The sequence below is a fragment of the Watersipora subatra genome, chromosome 1 (genome assembly GCF_963576615.1).
Source record: "Watersipora subatra chromosome 1, tzWatSuba1.1, whole genome shotgun sequence".
Lineage (NCBI taxonomy): Eukaryota > Metazoa > Bryozoa > Gymnolaemata > Cheilostomatida > Watersiporidae > Watersipora > Watersipora subatra.
In genome coordinates this window covers 75,457,281-75,473,741 of record NC_088708.1, presented here as the reverse complement: position 1 = coordinate 75,473,741, position 16,461 = coordinate 75,457,281, and the positions used below count along the sequence as shown (strand labels likewise).

At 36.3% G+C, this 16,461-nt stretch overlaps 2 protein-coding genes across 3 annotated transcripts in view; one reads left to right on the top strand and one right to left on the bottom strand.

Moving 5' to 3' along the window:
* The window catches only part of LOC137395248 (sortilin-related receptor-like), a 75,103-nt gene extending 67,057 nt beyond the window's left edge, over positions 1–8,046 (top strand). Inside the window, exons 38-41 of the mRNA XM_068082106.1 lie at positions 1,504–1,604; positions 5,616–5,835; positions 6,056–6,250; positions 7,602–8,046. Coding sequence (XP_067938207.1) covers positions 1,504–1,604; positions 5,616–5,835; positions 6,056–6,250; positions 7,602–7,660 — 575 coding nt within the window. The 3' untranslated portion in view covers positions 7,661–8,046. The remainder of the gene's footprint in view (positions 1–1,503; positions 1,605–5,615; positions 5,836–6,055; positions 6,251–7,601) is intronic.
* Positions 8,047–8,065: 19 nt separating this feature from the next.
* LOC137395256 (HSPB1-associated protein 1 homolog) lies at positions 8,066–14,047 on the bottom strand. Of its 2 annotated transcripts, none has more exons than XM_068082119.1 (7): positions 13,801–14,047; positions 12,996–13,156; positions 12,320–12,465; positions 11,768–11,900; positions 9,860–9,979; positions 8,681–8,791; positions 8,066–8,389 (listed from the first exon to the last, which is right to left on the bottom strand). In XM_068082119.1, exons 1-7 carry the CDS (start codon positions 14,009–14,011, stop codon positions 8,090–8,092), a joined length of 1,182 nt encoding a protein of 393 aa, XP_067938220.1. In that variant the 5' UTR covers positions 14,012–14,047; the 3' UTR covers positions 8,066–8,089. The 2 variants fall into 2 exon arrangements, with proteins under 2 accessions (XP_067938220.1, XP_067938228.1); XM_068082127.1 differs by having other exon boundaries at positions 13,805–13,921.
* Positions 14,048–16,461: the final 2,414 nt, after the last annotated feature.

The following is a 16,461-nucleotide window of genomic DNA, read 5'->3' as shown; positions in this document are numbered from 1 at the left end:
TGAGGGATAGTAGTGTTAGTATTAGATGAGGGATAGTAGTATTAGTATTAGATGAGGGATAGTAGTGTTAGTATTAGATGAGGGATAGTAGTGTTAGTATTAGATGAGGGTTAGTAGTGTTAGTATTAGATGATGGATAGTAGTGTTAGTATTAGATGATGGATAGTAGTGCTAGTATTAGATGAAGAATAGTATTGTTAGTATTAGATGAGGGATAGTGGTGTTAGTATTATATGAGGGATAGTAGTGTTAGTATTAGATGATGGATAGTAGTGTTAGTATTAGATGAGGGATAGTAGTGTTAGTATTAGATGAGGGATAGTAGTGCTAGTATTAGATGAGGGATAGTAGTGTTAGTATTAGATGAGGGATAGTAGTGCTAGTATTAGATGAGGGATAGTAGTGTTAGTATTAGATGATGGATAGTAGTGCTAGTATTAGATGAGGGATAGTAGTGTTAGTATTAGATGATGGATAGTAGTGTTAGTATTAGATGAGGGATAGTAGTGTTAGTATTAGATGAGGGATAGTAGTGTTAGTATTAGATGATGGATAGTAGTGTTAGTATTAGATAAAGGATAATAGTGTTAGTATTAGATGATGGATAGTAGTGTTAGTATTAGATGAGGGATAGTAGAGCTAGTATTAGATGATGGATAGTAGTGTTAGTATTAGATGAGGGATAGTAGAGCTAGTATTAGATGAGGGATAGTAGTATTAGTATTAGATGAGGGATAGTAGTGTTAGTATTAGATGATGGATAGTAGTGTTAGTATTAGATGATGGATAGTAGTGTTAGTATTAGATGAGGGATAGTAGTATTAGTATTAGATGAGGGATAGTAGTGTTAGTATTAGATGATGGATAGTAGTGTTAGTATTAGATGAGGGATAGTAGTGTTAGTATTAGATGAGGGATAGTAGTGTTAGTATTAGATGATGGATAGTAGTGTTAGTATTAGATGAGGGATAGTAGTGTTAGTATTAGATGATGGATAGTAGTGTTAGTATTAGATGAGGGATAGTAGTGTTAGTATTAGATGAGGGATAGTAGTGTTAGTATTAGATGAGGGATAGTAGTGTTAGTATTAGATGAGGGATACTGCAATCTGCATCAATTTGCTATGCCTGCTTTATATTCACCGTTTCATATCTTATCGCAGAACTCGTCCAACAGCGGTAAGAGCTGCTTACACCTATCCAATGATTCACTCGTTGGCAGCAACCATATGAACAAAAGTTATGAAATTATGTTTTAGTCTGTCTATCTCTGATTATCATTTAGCCCCGGGATTATATTCTACTAGTCAAGCCAATCTGCTCAGCTGCCATTATTTGAAACTATTAAGCCTTTTATATGTAACTACATGGATTTTCCTCTAACAGTTAAGGGTTTTCCTTTGCACTGATTGTAGGAATGATTTGCTTTGTTTGCACCATATTATCTTCATTTTTACGAAATTTAACACAAAGTTAGTATCATTTATCTGAATGTTTACCGTAGCACCCTACAAACGACCACACTTTCAGCTCTACATTATTGGCAATGACATCCAGTTTGATTGGGCTATTGGTTCCGAGAACAGACAGATTGGTGCATCACCGGTGAGCGATTTTAGATTTTGTATGGATCCAGGTTGTTGGCTGCTATTTAACTCTTTGAACCCTGACTGTTGGTATTCCGGCATTGCGTAGGATGTGTCAGAAACCCTAACGGCTGGAATACTGGCATTCACATGGCCCTGTTTGCAAGGGCCATTTCTAAGTAACAGCGTGAACCAGTAAAATTAATTATTGTACAGAGCGTTAGACCTGAAATTTTACTTCATTTTTAACCATTTTCAAATATCTTTACCTACTTACTTTGTTATAGTAACAGTTTTACTGGAACTATATCACGAAACAATTTTGATACGATTTGTTTGTTGGTATGTCATAAATGATTGTGAGACAGACGAGGAATTATATGCTACTAACCATAATTATGCAACTTATTATGAGCCATGAAACGATGGCGAATGTGTGCTGAATAGATATGATGGCGAATGTGTGCTCGATAGATATGATGGCGAATAGAATGTATGCTCGATAGATATGATGGCGAATAGAATGTATGCTCGATAGATATGATGGCGAATAGAATGTATGCTCGATAGATATGATGGCGAATGTATGCTCGATAGATATGATGGCGAATGTATGCTCGATAGATATTATGGCGAATGTATGCTCGATAGATATGATGGCGAATGTATGCTCGATAGATATGATGGCGAATGTATGCTCGATAGATATTATGGCGAATGTATGCTCGATAGATATGATGGTGAATGTGTGCTCGATAGATATGATGGCGAATGTGTGCTCGATAGATATGATGGTGAATGTGTGCTCGATAGATATGATGGCGAATAGAATGTATGCTCGATAGATATGATGGCGAATGTATGCTCGATAGATATGATGGCGAATGTGTGCTCGATAGATATGATGGCGAATGTGTGCTCGATAGATATGATGGTGAATGTGTGCTCGATAGATATGATGGCGAATAGAATGTATGCTCGATAGATATGATGGCGAATGTATGCTCGATAGATATGATGGCGAATGTGTGCTCGATAGATATGATGGCGAATGTATGCTCGATAGATATTATGGCGAATGTATGCTCGATAGATATGATGGTGAATGTGTGCTCGATAGATATGATGGCGAATGTATGCTCGATAGATATTATGGCGAATGTATGCTCGATAGATATGATGGTGAATGTGTGCTCGATAGATATGATGGCGAATGTGTGCTCGATAGATATGATGGTGAATGTGTGCTCGATAGATATGATGGCGAATAGAATGTATGCTCGATAGATATGATGGCGAATGTATGCTCGATAGATATGATGGCGAATGTGTGCTCGATAGATATGATGGCGAATGTGTGCTCGATAGATATGATGGCGAATGTGTGCTCGATAGATATGATGGCGAATAGAATGTATGCTCGATAGATATGATGGCGAATAGAATGTATGCTCGATAGATATGATGGCGAATAGAATGTATGCTCGATAGATATGATGGCGAATGTATGCTCGATAGATATGATGGCGAATGTATGCTCGATAGATATTATGGCGAATGTATGCTCGATAGATATGATGGCGAATGTATGCTCGATAGATATGATGGCGAATGTATGCTCGATAGATATTATGGCGAATGTATGCTCGATAGATATGATGGTGAATGTGTGCTCGATATATATGATGGCGAATGTGTGCTCGATAGATATGATGGTGAATGTGTGCTCGATAGATATGATGGCGAATAGAATGTATGCTCGATAGATATGATGGCGAATGTATGCTCGATAGATATGATGGCGAATGTGTGCTCGATAGATATGATGGCGAATGTGTGCTCGATAGATATGATGGTGAATGTGTGCTCGATAGATATGATGGCGAATAGAATGTATGCTCGATAGATATGATGGCGAATGTATGCTCGATAGATATGATGGTGAATGTGTGCTCGATAGATATGATGGCGAATGTGTGCTCGATAGATATGATGCTATTTTAAAGATTTTTAGATGTTTTAAAAATCATTCAGATTTTTATAGTTTTAGTCCGAAGAACCATCAAACACTTTTTTTTATTTGGTGACATTTGCTGTGTGTTGCTGAAGTTTTTAACAATTTTTTACCAAATATCGTTGGATTATGCGCATATTTAGATACATTTGATAAAATTTTCAAAACTTCCTATTTATTGTTGGACATATTGCCGGGGGATACTGACACACATCGACAAGGTCAGCCATGTTTCTTGTTCGCCTTCAACTGCCTTCATACCAGATGATGTAGAATTTTTCCTCCGAACTACTCAGGCAAATACCTATAGGCTCTCAGTCTTATTTAACAGTTCATTATCATCAATTTCAGTGGAAACTTGGTACTCAAACAATTCCCACCTCGAAAAATTCTGAACTCAAATGAGAAATTTGAGATTATTTTGTTTCGAAGTTCATAAATATATTTGGAATTTGAAGAGCCGTGCGTGCGCTGATTCATCATCATCAGCTTGAGTCAGCCTGTGAATGAGGACAGACCTACGGTTTATACATAAACTTCATGGTTCAAAGGGTTAATATACCTGAAATGAAATACATTTTCATTTACCAATAAAAAGTTTTCATGTGGTGCTTTTGTATCTTTGATTTGAAGGCTTCTTTAAAAATATATTTGGGTTTGTCTATGGAAATGCAAGATGTTGAACAGGTTCTCAGTTTATTTGAGAATAGAAACAAATTGAAGAAAAACATTACTTCGGTTAAAGTCAGCAAGTCAGCAAGCTTTGTGCAATAATGCTACATTTCATAACATGAAAATTATCTTTAAAATGTTTTAATATTATTTGCAGTTCTTGAAATTTAAATGCTCTTGCAATGTTGGTGGTGATGATATTTTAAGTTCCTAATTCAGAAATTGTCATTATTTGTAGCTGTCCACCTTGGACTATGCTATAACCGTATTAGGAACAGTGCCATTAGTTGTAGAAACACTTCTTTATCTCTCACATATCACTGCTAATACTACTAAATATCAATAATATTTGTGTGCGATTGTTACTAACTGTTGTTGTTAGTTGTTGAATTACTATAGCGTTTCATCAGCCAACTGTTGTTAGTTGTTGAATTACTATAGCGTTTCATCAGCCAACTGTTGTTAGTTGTTGAATTGCTATAGCGTTTCATCAGCCAACTGTTGTTAGTTGTTGAAATGCTATAGCGTTTCATCAGCCAACTGTTGTTAGTTGTTGAAATGCTATAGCGTTTCATCAGCCAACTGTTGCTAGTTGCTAAATTTGTCTCTGGCTACACATCAATCTCCAACAAACATTAATGAATAGGAAGTGGCTTGGGAATTATTGTAAGTTCGAGCTTACTGACCGACAAATTTTAGCTACTTTGAACCAACTAAAGATCTCTGCTTTTATCTGGTCTGTGTTTTATTTTCATCTTGCACTTGCCATGTCGTATAACTGACAGTCAACAGCAATAAGTTTGGTACACGAATTCTCTTGTCAAAAATTTGATTTTCAACAATTTAGATCACTCGCCTCTTTAGATGACAAAAATAACATTTCACAAACATAATCATTGGCACTATTTTTATGTTGCTGCTGTAGGTGCTGTTCGTACAGTTGGTACTGTTAGTCTTGCCGGTACTTTTAGTACTGCTAGTACTTTTAGTACTGTTAGTACTGCCGGTACTGTTGATACTATTAGTACTGCTGGTACTGTTAGTACAGTTGGTACAATAGTACTGTTGGTACAATAGTACTGCTGGTACTATTAGTATTTCTGGTACTGTTTGTACTGTTGGTAGACAGAAGAATTACATTTAATACTGCATTAATTAATACTAATTCAACCAGAAGGAGTATTCTTTTTCATTTGTTCACTGGTTTAGGCTGTACGTCTTTGGATTGTCGGCCATGTTTGTACCAGAGCTTTTTGTGAATCGATTTGTATGTTTTATCAGCCAGACTCGCTAGTGCTCATTTCTTCTTGTATTATAGTTATTTTTTGTCTTCCATTCATTTAGTGGATCAACATGCACTACAGTGAGAATGGATCAGATTTTCATGAGTTGGGCACGTGGTACGTTAATACAACAGATGCCAAAGTATGCAGACTTCCCAGCATAAAGCCTGGCTACAACTATACCATTAAAATGAGATTTGTTCGGCCTTACCAAAATCGCTACTACTACGGGAAATTTGGATATGCTTCGATTCTCTCTACAATTACAAAAGCCTCAACTGGTGAGTGCCGCATCTGGTCAACCACTTCTATCCTTTACTCTCATCGATAGTCTCCTGCTTTGTTTATTTATTCGTTCCCAGAGAATGCATTGCCACCAAGTTATAGCTATAACTGAACAATGGTTGCATAAGGCTTGCTTGTGAGTTGGCATCAATAGATTTGAAAGCAGTCCTTGACACTCTGACACTAGTGCTCATCTCGCCTTGCTTATTCGCTCAGCTGGAGAACAAATTGGAGGCCCAGGAAACAAGACAGGATTGTATGTAGGAGTATCCATCGCAGTTCTGGTTGCCCTTGTGCTGTCAGTGCTGCTTTCTGTATGGTGTGTTCGGCACAGAAGACTTCAGAGGAGCTTCCTCGATTTTACGAGCAGTCATTACAATACAAGGACTGACAATGCAACCTTCAGCAATGGTATGTAACTTAGTTTCTTGCCCGCCTTCAACTGCCTTCATACCAGATGATGTAGAATTTTTCCTCCGAGCTACTCACGCAAATACCCGTGCAAATACCCATAGGTTCTCAGTCTTATTTAACAGTTCATATAATCAATTTCAGTGAAAACTTGGTACTCGAACAATTTCCATCTCGAAAAATTTTGAACTCAAATGAGAAATTTGAGATTATTTTGTTTCGAAGTTCATAAATATATTTGGAATTCGAACAGCCGTGCGTGCGCTGATTCATCATCATCAGCTTGAGTCAGCCTGTGAATGAGGACAGACCTACAGTTTATGCATAAACTTCATTTTAAATTTTTGTGACCGACTTTTGTTCATCATGGGTTCGAGAAAGTCGGCAGTAATGAGAAGTAAAAAATACGACTGAGGATTATAGTGAGTTGAAAAAGGAAAGTTTGAAAATGGCATCCATCTCTCAGACTGTTCTTTCAAGTAAAACACATGAATAAAAATAATTTACTGTTACTGGTTCATGTTATGCTTTATATAGTGTACTAATTAATTTTTCCTCTAGAAATATATGCATTATATTATGTCTAGAAACACAATTCGATTTTTTCTCTTAGTAATGATTATTTTTTCTTACGGAACTGATTTGGTGTTCGAACGATATGGTTGTCGAACAAAAATCTGAAATGGATTATGTTGAGGAACTATCTTTCTTAGATTAGGCGCGGATTGTCTGGGTGGCAGCGTAAGTCTAGATCGCATTGCTTTTGCTATTTACTACAAAACTTGCTATGACTGCAAAGCTGTTTCATGAATATTGTGTTTTGACTATCTGCTTAACCACAACACCCATAAGAACTATGTGTAAGAACTATTGATCCTATATATTAACTCGTTACAGCCTATATACATATATATTTTTACTCTATATGTATACATTATGCTGTTAATTTCTTTTACAATGTATAATAGTCCAACCTTGATCCACACAGTAAATCTGTTCTGAGATTTTCATTGAATGTTGCAGCAAATGTTTTTATCAGACAATACCGTATAAAAACCTAGTCGTATATGAAATAAAGCGAGGTATATGTAATATGGCGAGGTATATGTAATACTATGGCGAGGTATATGTAATACTACAGCGGGGTATATGTAATACTACAGCAGGGTATATGTAATACTACAGCAGGGTATACGGTATGTAATACTATGGCAGGGTATATGTAATACTACGGCCATGTATATGTAATATGGTGACAACATTAACTACGGCGAGGTATATGTAATATGGTGACAACATTAACAACTGCACAAAACAGCAACTGGTAATAATTCCATTTCCATGTTTGCAGATGAAGATTCTCCAATGATTCAGGGCTTCTCTGATGATGAGCCTCTTGTGCTCGCGTAGCAGCTCCAACACAGCATTCCCCTCACTTTTATTTTATCAGCTATAACAAACTATCCGTCTAAAATATTGCTACCAACAGTTAAACTGTTGCAGCGGCATTTGATATTTTACTTGTGAAGCAATACTTACTCGCACACACATTTTAGTCTCGCCAGCTGATTGTGACAACTATTTCTTGTAGTACATCTGAAATGACTCGTGTTCCTTTTCATGATGATAATTGACACTTATCACCATACTGGCTGCCTCTTGGTACCTTCGGAACAAAGCTTCATCGCTATAACTATTGCATTATACCAGTGATATATCTGAGTGTTACAATTTACTTCATATTTTTATACATACAAGATATATTAAATGACAGAATAAAGTTATTTACAGATGCATGTATAATTCAGACATAATCTGGCAAGGCGTCTATGCTTGTTTTTACGGTTGCTGCAGCAGCTGTGCGATGGCATTGATAACCCTGGGGTGGGTGACACAACGTAGCAGTTTATTTACATCCATGTCTACCGATCGCTCCTCTCTACCAGTGACCCTCGGCCTCTGCTCTTTACTCTCCTTTTGAACAGCATGAGTTGGATGTAGCTGACTCGAAGTGCCCCTGCAGCACTTGCATGGCAAGCTGAAGATATTTCCAAACTTCAATGTTACCGGCTTGCAAATTTCTGTTGAGCAGGGCAACTTATTTAATAGACTGACACCTTCATCGTAGGCCATCGGGTCCTGAGATAGAAGACACAAGTGTAAGGAAATGGTATGCATGAGCGTTACTTTTGACTATACCTTACCCTCTTCAGTACCATTTTAGAATGCTTGCAGAATATAATATGAGTGTAATTTTACATAAAGACACCAAAATTGGCGTCAGCTGATTTGATACTAAGGATAATTTTTCTCATAAGATTGTAAAGCAAACGCTCGACTAGACTGCCAAACAGGAGAAAGTTGGTGAATGAGATAAAAGGAAATTCAAACTGCTCAAGGACTTGAATCCATTCTCTGGTCATGATTTACCTCTTTCGGGTTGTAGAAGTTTCGTGGATTAGTGTTTCCTGCATAGTCGGTCATGGCTTTGGTTAGCATAGCTGCCAGTAGCTCGTTTATGCGATCATGCTTATCACTATCCTGGAAAGCGAAAAGGTATTGTCATCAAGGGGGGCAACTCAAGATAACTCTGACAACTCAGCATCACGGGCAAATTGTTATCCCTATGATGACTCACACCTGATTGGATTATTTTAAAGGGTTGAGACGACAAAAGGCTGGCATAAATGAGTGCAGTCACACTTCAACATATGAAGTTAATTCATTCAAGTATTTTCTTCATATTTTGAAACCATATGTTGGAGTGAACATCCTTATACTGTACAGCGAACAACCTTATACTGTACAGCGAACATCCTTATACTGTACAGCGAACATCCTTATACTGTACGATTTGATTCTATTCGATTTAAAACTTATTCTCTAGTCCAAAAAAATAACTTGCGTAAATGATGGGACATTTGTAATGTCCCATCATTTATGCATGTTGCACTTCATAGCTCCAGAACTACCATTTCGAAAGCAATAAATTTTATATTATCTGAAAGCCAAAAAAGTACTGCATCAATTAATTCAAAGGATTTTATAATGGGAGCAAATGTGCGTGTGTAGTGGCATCAAATAATTCTAAATGTCAAAATTTTTTTTATGGACACACCTATATAAAGCTATGCAACAAATAAAACTAAATTCAATACTCAAAATTGTATATAAAAACTGAATTATTCAAATAATAATCGGCACAAAAGGATTTTTATTTTTAGTAACCCTTAGTGACATACCAACAGAAACACAGGCCCAACAAAGTTGGTGGAGTAGGGTAGCTTGCTCTAACTTACGATATATTTCAAATTATCCTAATTTATAGTTTTTATTATTTCTGTTTTGCTATCAATTCGTACAACTTTCTTACCGTAACAAAACTGTAATGTTCTGAAAAATTTTGGACACTATATATTAGAAATTACTTTGTATGTAGAGACAAGCATTTGCCAAGAAAATTTCATATCTTCTGTCAAGAAATTTGCAAGCATATGTGATTGAGAAGGCAAGGTTTGATAGTGTATATAGCAAGACACTTTCAACAATATATGAGATGAAACTATAAGGCATGCAAAGTTTTAAAGAGTGATTTAATGACCAGCTCACCAGCTCAATCCACGTATTCACAGAGATGGCAGTTGTTTCACATTCGACAAAATGCCACCAATGTTTGGGAACAAAAAGGACTTGTCCAGCTTCAAGAACTACATCATATCGCTTCGCTTGCTACAGCACACATACATATAGTTTAGCCTGCATAAGGCAATTTATGGTGTGCGTGAATGAACAAACACAACTGAAAAAACGAACAAGTTACTAGTACAGGGCTTGAAAGCACGTTGTGGCATCTTTCAATACATACAGCATATCTGCACATACCTAACATGAAATCATGGACACCTAACATGAAATCATAGACACCTAGCATGAGATCATAGACATTTTGCATGAGCCCATAGACACCTCGCACGAACCCATAGACACCTAGTATGAGATCATAGACATCTTGCATGAGCCCATAGACACCTAACATGAGATCATAGACATCTTGCATGAGCCCAAGACTCCTAGCATGAGATCATAGACACTTAGCGTGAGATCATAAACATCTTGCCTGAGACCATAGACACCTAGCATGAGACCATAGACACCTAGCATGAGACCATAGACACCTTGCATGAGCCCATAGACACCTTGCATGAGCCCACATACAACTTTAGACCCTACATACCTAGCCTTAGATTATAGAAACTTAGCGTTAGACCTTCAAAATTTACCCCGAGAATCTACAACCAAGCTTGAGACTACAACCTACTCCAAGACTCTACAACCAACTCCAAGACTCTACACATGTAGCAAAAAACCGCACAAATACAAAGTTATAGTTGATTTCCTCTTGTTTTTCCTCAATGCTAGTAGCAAAACAGACATCTCTACAGCTTGCAGAGATGCAGAGAATATTTAGATTTGCAACAACATCGACATAGTAAAAGAGAAACTGACGGTAGGTTAACAACAAGATGAAGGACTTAACCTAAGTGTGATAAAGCATAGCCCATCGATCTGGAAGTTGGGTAAATTGATCTTGTAGGCAAAGAATGTCCCCAAAAAACTATCAAACTGCTAAAAACGGTAATAACAATAAGTACCATGATTCCACCAATGGGATGCAGATGCATAATAAGGTCAATCATAAGCAATGCTTTCTTTATGCAGCGACTCACACAATACATAGACAGTTAAACCTCAGTTTTAGACAATCCACCCCAGAGAGCTGTTTGAAAAATGATTTGTTTGAAATTCAAAATAATTTTTCCCATTATACTTGATATAAATAATTTTAACCCGTTTGAAGTCTACAAACCATTATTTAAAGCATGTTTTTACTATTTTACACCATGAGCTGTACACGCGTACTTTTTTACACCATGAGCTGTACACACATGTAATAAGAAAGCAGGTAATATATAAAACACGGTGATTGTCTCATAAAGTCTATTTATAGACTAAAGCTGGTTGGGGAAGTACTGTGCTGCTGTGTCTTCATCAACTCATACCCGGATTACTCAGAGTCTTGTCTACTGTAGACAATAAATAAATAAGTGTAGAAATAGAGTGTTTTATTTTAATAAAATACATTCTAAGATCATAAAAACAAATGATTCGCATGTTTTATTTTCACCAATGTCAACATAAACATTATAGTAGTGAAGGCTAGTCTAGACAAAGGTTATGTATGATCAAGGGAATTCTAATGAAAGAGTACAGAGCATATCCTAGCAAATATTAAGAGAAAAGGAAGAAAACTAAAAATATCTTCTATTTCTATTAATTGTAATGCAAACAAAATTTAAAGCTTCTTTTGGTTTGGTCGAAAGCCGATTTTTCGGTCATCCGGAGCATGAAAAGCTCATACTTTCTAGCCAAAATCCAGATTTTGTTGAGATTAGAGACATTCGAAAGCAAAACAATGACTGCACATGTATCATTAATTAAAATGTAGCGAGAACTCACTGGAAACAGTGGATGCTTCTCCGGATCATAGCAATGCAAGTCAACTTGACTAAATACAGTCGACTCCTCAAAGGGTATACGAGTTGGATAGAGCTTGTCCGTCTCACTCGGTGGAAAGAGTGTCCATTTCTTTCTTAAACAGAAGAGTATTGCATAAGATAGTAAGGTTGGAATACAGAAGTACCTAAATGCCTAAATGTATGCAGTTGCACACAGCTGACTCAAGACTATCTCCATGTAGACTGACACAGTTGACGGCTAGACAGAAAATAGGTTTGAAATTTAAACTACTTAGAAATACTCAACAGGCATGCAAAACCTGCCACAAGCAGCATTATCAGGCCCAGTCTACCCATCGAAATTTCAGTTCAATACGTGACTTCAAAACATCAAAATGAGAGAACTGAGGAACGGCTCTGTATGTGGATTTATTTAGCATATTAAAATGAAAACATGGTAATATTCTATGAGTTCAGCTAAAACATTCTACTGAAACCTTTAGAGAACCACAACATTTTAATAACTAAAGGAGAGACTGGAAGATTTACTGACTTGCCGTAGAGTTGCGCTACTAAATTGCAACCATAAGTGTCGTAGTGGCACGGAGTGTAGGCACCTTTAGATCCCATCCAGAAGGTTGAGGCTCTCCCATCTCGATCAGTGAACCCAAATGTGCTCCAGTCTACATCTGCCAATAACTACAGTACAGTCTTACAACAGTCAATCAATCGCACCCCCTTTCTACTACATCCACACAAAAGGCTGTTACAGAGGACATCAATAGCTACAAAGCAGCCTTATTCAAGCCCAAGACAAACAAGATGAAAAATGTTTGTCATATTAATTAAATTTTGATAAATGTCCCGTAAGATCCTTATGCTCAGCAGTCTTCAGAGCAAATACGAGTATGATCGGACAACTCCGACAGTGCTATTTTACCTAGGCTATGATTATGATCAAATGTTGATGTAAAAAAATTTTCTAAATATGCTTTTGATCAAAATTAAATGCACATATTTTGGGTTTTTAATAACAAGAATTTGCAGCCAATCAAAATAGAACAAACACAAATGAAGACAGCTGGTGTATCAAATACTAGCTTGTGATGAAACACTCAGGATTTGAGATGAGTAGGCACACAAATAGGATATTATGAATCAGATGCACTACTAACTACGACTACTACAGTATAAGAACTACAACAGCATATGAGAGAGTAAACTTATACCTCAGGAACTGAGTGGAAGATCTCCTTCATATACTTGTAGTCAGCATATGCCCAGATGAACTCACGCAGCGGATTATCAGCAGTGCCAGGTGTTTCAGCATATTCCATGAACTCTCTGAATGTATTTGAGACGTAACGACTCTCATTTTCCCACTGAACTCCTGCAGAGCAAATTTAAAAATATATGTTCTTGCTCGCGGTAGGACGAGGAAGCACAAGTCTTCACTATCTAAAACCATGTTCATATTTAGTGCGTGTATCTTGAATTCTGGTGTTGTTTACATAAACATCTATTAACTTGTTTACAGCTGTCAATGTGAAGGCATCCACATACATACTTAACCTATACCCAAATGGAATCTACACACACAGAAAGCAATCATGTACAAATGGCCTCGACACAAATATCTACCATGACGATTATCATCTATATGCAAATAGATTTGATAGACACAAGGGATGATCGTCTGTAATGGTTCCCTTACAACTCGAGTCAATCAACAAGCACTCCAAAATTGATATTATAGGAATTGTATTATATTATCGGTATTATAGGAAGGTTTAGTTAGCTTGATTTCATCCTAATCTTCATGATGAAATGGATAAGCGCTAGTGAGAGCCTGTGCAATCACAGGTATAATGTAACTATATTGTGAATGTTGGATCACCAGGTAAATGAAAAGGGTAAAATATAGTGCTTCTGTGAAATGCAGCCAGCATGCATTAATAAATTGTTGTAGACATACAGAACAAAAACTGGTTCTGCTCATACAACACAAAGTAGACGACCAAATAGGGCTATTACCTACTCGTCGCTTTTTAGAGTGAGGTTCTGACCCCTCAGCCACTCGAAAAAGTATCTTTTGCTCCGCTAGTTTGTTGTGGTCAGCAAAGAATTGTGTCGACCAATGTCTGGCAGGCCAGTGATTGATGAATCCTTCCAGCAGGGCTGGCTCATCAAAAGCTTCTGATAGGAGCCATTGCTTTATCTCTGTAGAAGCAACGTCTGCAGACATGAGTTTCGGGATAGAACAGAACAGCCTAGAACAAGAAATATCAATCAATTGCTAGAAGATATTCTGATAAGGCTTGCTCTAACATACTACACGGCAATAAATATTGACAAGTGCAAGGCATAATGAAGGATTTTAGAATAACCCTTGATTTCATGTTTTCTTTTGATTTGAATCTAAGTTAACGATAACTTCACTAGAACCTATTATATTAGTGGAAAGTATTATCATGTGAGAGAATAATACCTGCATACATGGTGGAAGATCAGCGATTGTTATAGGAAGGGTGAGCACTATTACATTCGTATGCTAAAGAGGTGAGCCATAATACGACACAAGATGGAGGTAGAAACTATATTTAGTGATAGGAGCTATTGTGCAATGTGAAATATGTTTAAATAACCAATTAGCTATTTTGATTAGAATACAAACCATGTCATCTCGACCAATCCATACAGAGAACCCGCAGGAAGATACATAGTCACAGAAGCCAAGCACAACAACTGGAAAAGCTTGTTTTCAGGACCGATATTTTCATGTGATTTAAAAATGTATTACAGTTTAGTACATAAAAATTAAATTTGACCATATTTTCTCTATTGATCTTTGATAATAAATTAAGAATTTTTTGTAAAAATTCAAGCTTTTCATCCATGTTCGATTCTTCAAGATCTGACAAACAAACCTTTCACTATTAACACAAGGGGAAAATTAAATCTCACTCTAGTTATTATTACAGTGATCACACATTTAATCTTATCACTCTCACTCTTGTTCGTTTTATATCTCATTAATTGGATTTGAAACACTTGACCTTTTCATGCTTGGTTACAGTAGCCTTTGAAACACCCTGCTGAATGTTTGTTAGCTTGTTACATTGCATACTTAAAATACCTTGTTCTGCCTAATATTCAGTAGCTACTCGGTCTCAGACGCAGTCACCTCAAAGTCTTTACATTATAAATGCTTACTTGAATTTCTCTTTAAAGAGAAAAATAAAATGTAAGGTGTACTTCCTTACATAACTCCAAAGACCTCTTAAAGTTACACCCCTACTTACGATTACATAAACATACAAACTTTTTGACATATGATGCAAACTTTGCCCAAATATTTGCCTTAACATAGTACTTTCCAACAGCTTAGTAGTTATTAAGAGGAAGAAAGCAAGCAGTGCAAAAAGTCAGAAATGAGTGACAGAGGAGAGTCTGGCTGTAATAACGCAAAATAAAATGTTAAAAAACATCAAATATAAAAACATCAAATATAAAAACTAGAGCTGCACAACGATTATAAAAATTAATCGCGATTAATAACTGGTCTGAACCAGTTAATCTTCGATTAATCTCAGAATTAATCTAGCAAAAACCTGCATATTCAAAAACAAATAATACAGCTACATATGGATTAACCCTTTCGTGGGTGAATTTTCAAAACTAAGTCAGACTCCCATGGGCGAATTAATTTTCCAAAAAATCAATTTTTTGTAAAAGGTTCATACACTTTTCTGTGTGTTATTATGTGCATATATCTATGTTTAAATGTGCATATGTATACATGTATATGGCCATAGGCATATATATATTATAAACAAATAAAAATGTATAACATAAAATATATGCTTTTCATAATAATTGTCTATTTACGAATGATATTTTCAAAAGCATTCTCCTTTACAAAAGTCCAAATCACAATCTTTGTACCATGTACTTATTCGTATAACAAAGAGCTCCCACAAAGATGCACTTCATAGATTGACAGGCTCAAAAAACTTTTCAAAATACTTTACTGGTTGAGCATCTACTGGAGTAAATACTGGGCCTGTCACTGCTATAAACTGCTGAATTGTAGGAGATTTATTTCTGTTTATGTTGGTTATATTCTTCCAGGCACTGGCATCACTCCTACTCACATCCTCATCATTACTGCTACCAGCCTTTTCATCGTTGTCACTTCCAGATGTAAAGTCATTCCAATCACAATCCAAACCTGATTCACTGTCATCTCTTGCTACTAAATCTAAAAAGTCACTGTCAGCTCTGAATCCTTAGTAATTTCGGTACTAGTACTTGCATTATTAGAATAATCTCGGGAGGTTATTTTAGAAGTCGCCATGACGGTAAACTAAAGTCAAACTCTCGAAAAATTCGGTAAATAAAAGCTAAAACTGAACCAAGAAAAATAAAAGTTGATAATCTAATTAGAACAATTTTCTAATTTTTTTCGAAAGTTTATTTATTCATCAATGCTAAAACAATCGTTTTTTTAACCTTAAAGTCAATTTTTGAGGCTAACCGAAACTACTATATCGTAGCTTGCTATTTGTAAAAAAAGTAAACAAAAAACGGCATTTACATTGTAGCTAACCAGAAACTGCAATTATAAAATACGTTACCGAAACGACAAAAACGTCGCACTGCCCATTAGCAGCTATATCGCAAAGCGACAAAAAT

Excerpts from the sequence above, each read along its gene's own strand:
- LOC137395256 (XM_068082119.1), bottom strand. The coding sequence starts at position 14,011 with ATGTCTGCAGACGTTGCTTCTACAGAGATAAAGCAATGGCTCCTATCA. Across the intron at positions 12,466-12,995 it reads TCTTCCACTCAGTTCCTGAG|TTATTGGCAGATGTAGACTG; the intron begins GTATAAGTTTAC and ends ACTGTACTGTAG. Across the intron at positions 8,390-8,680 it reads ACTTCTACAACCCGAAAGAG|GACCCGATGGCCTACGATGA; the intron begins GTAAATCATGAC and ends CTTCTATCTCAG.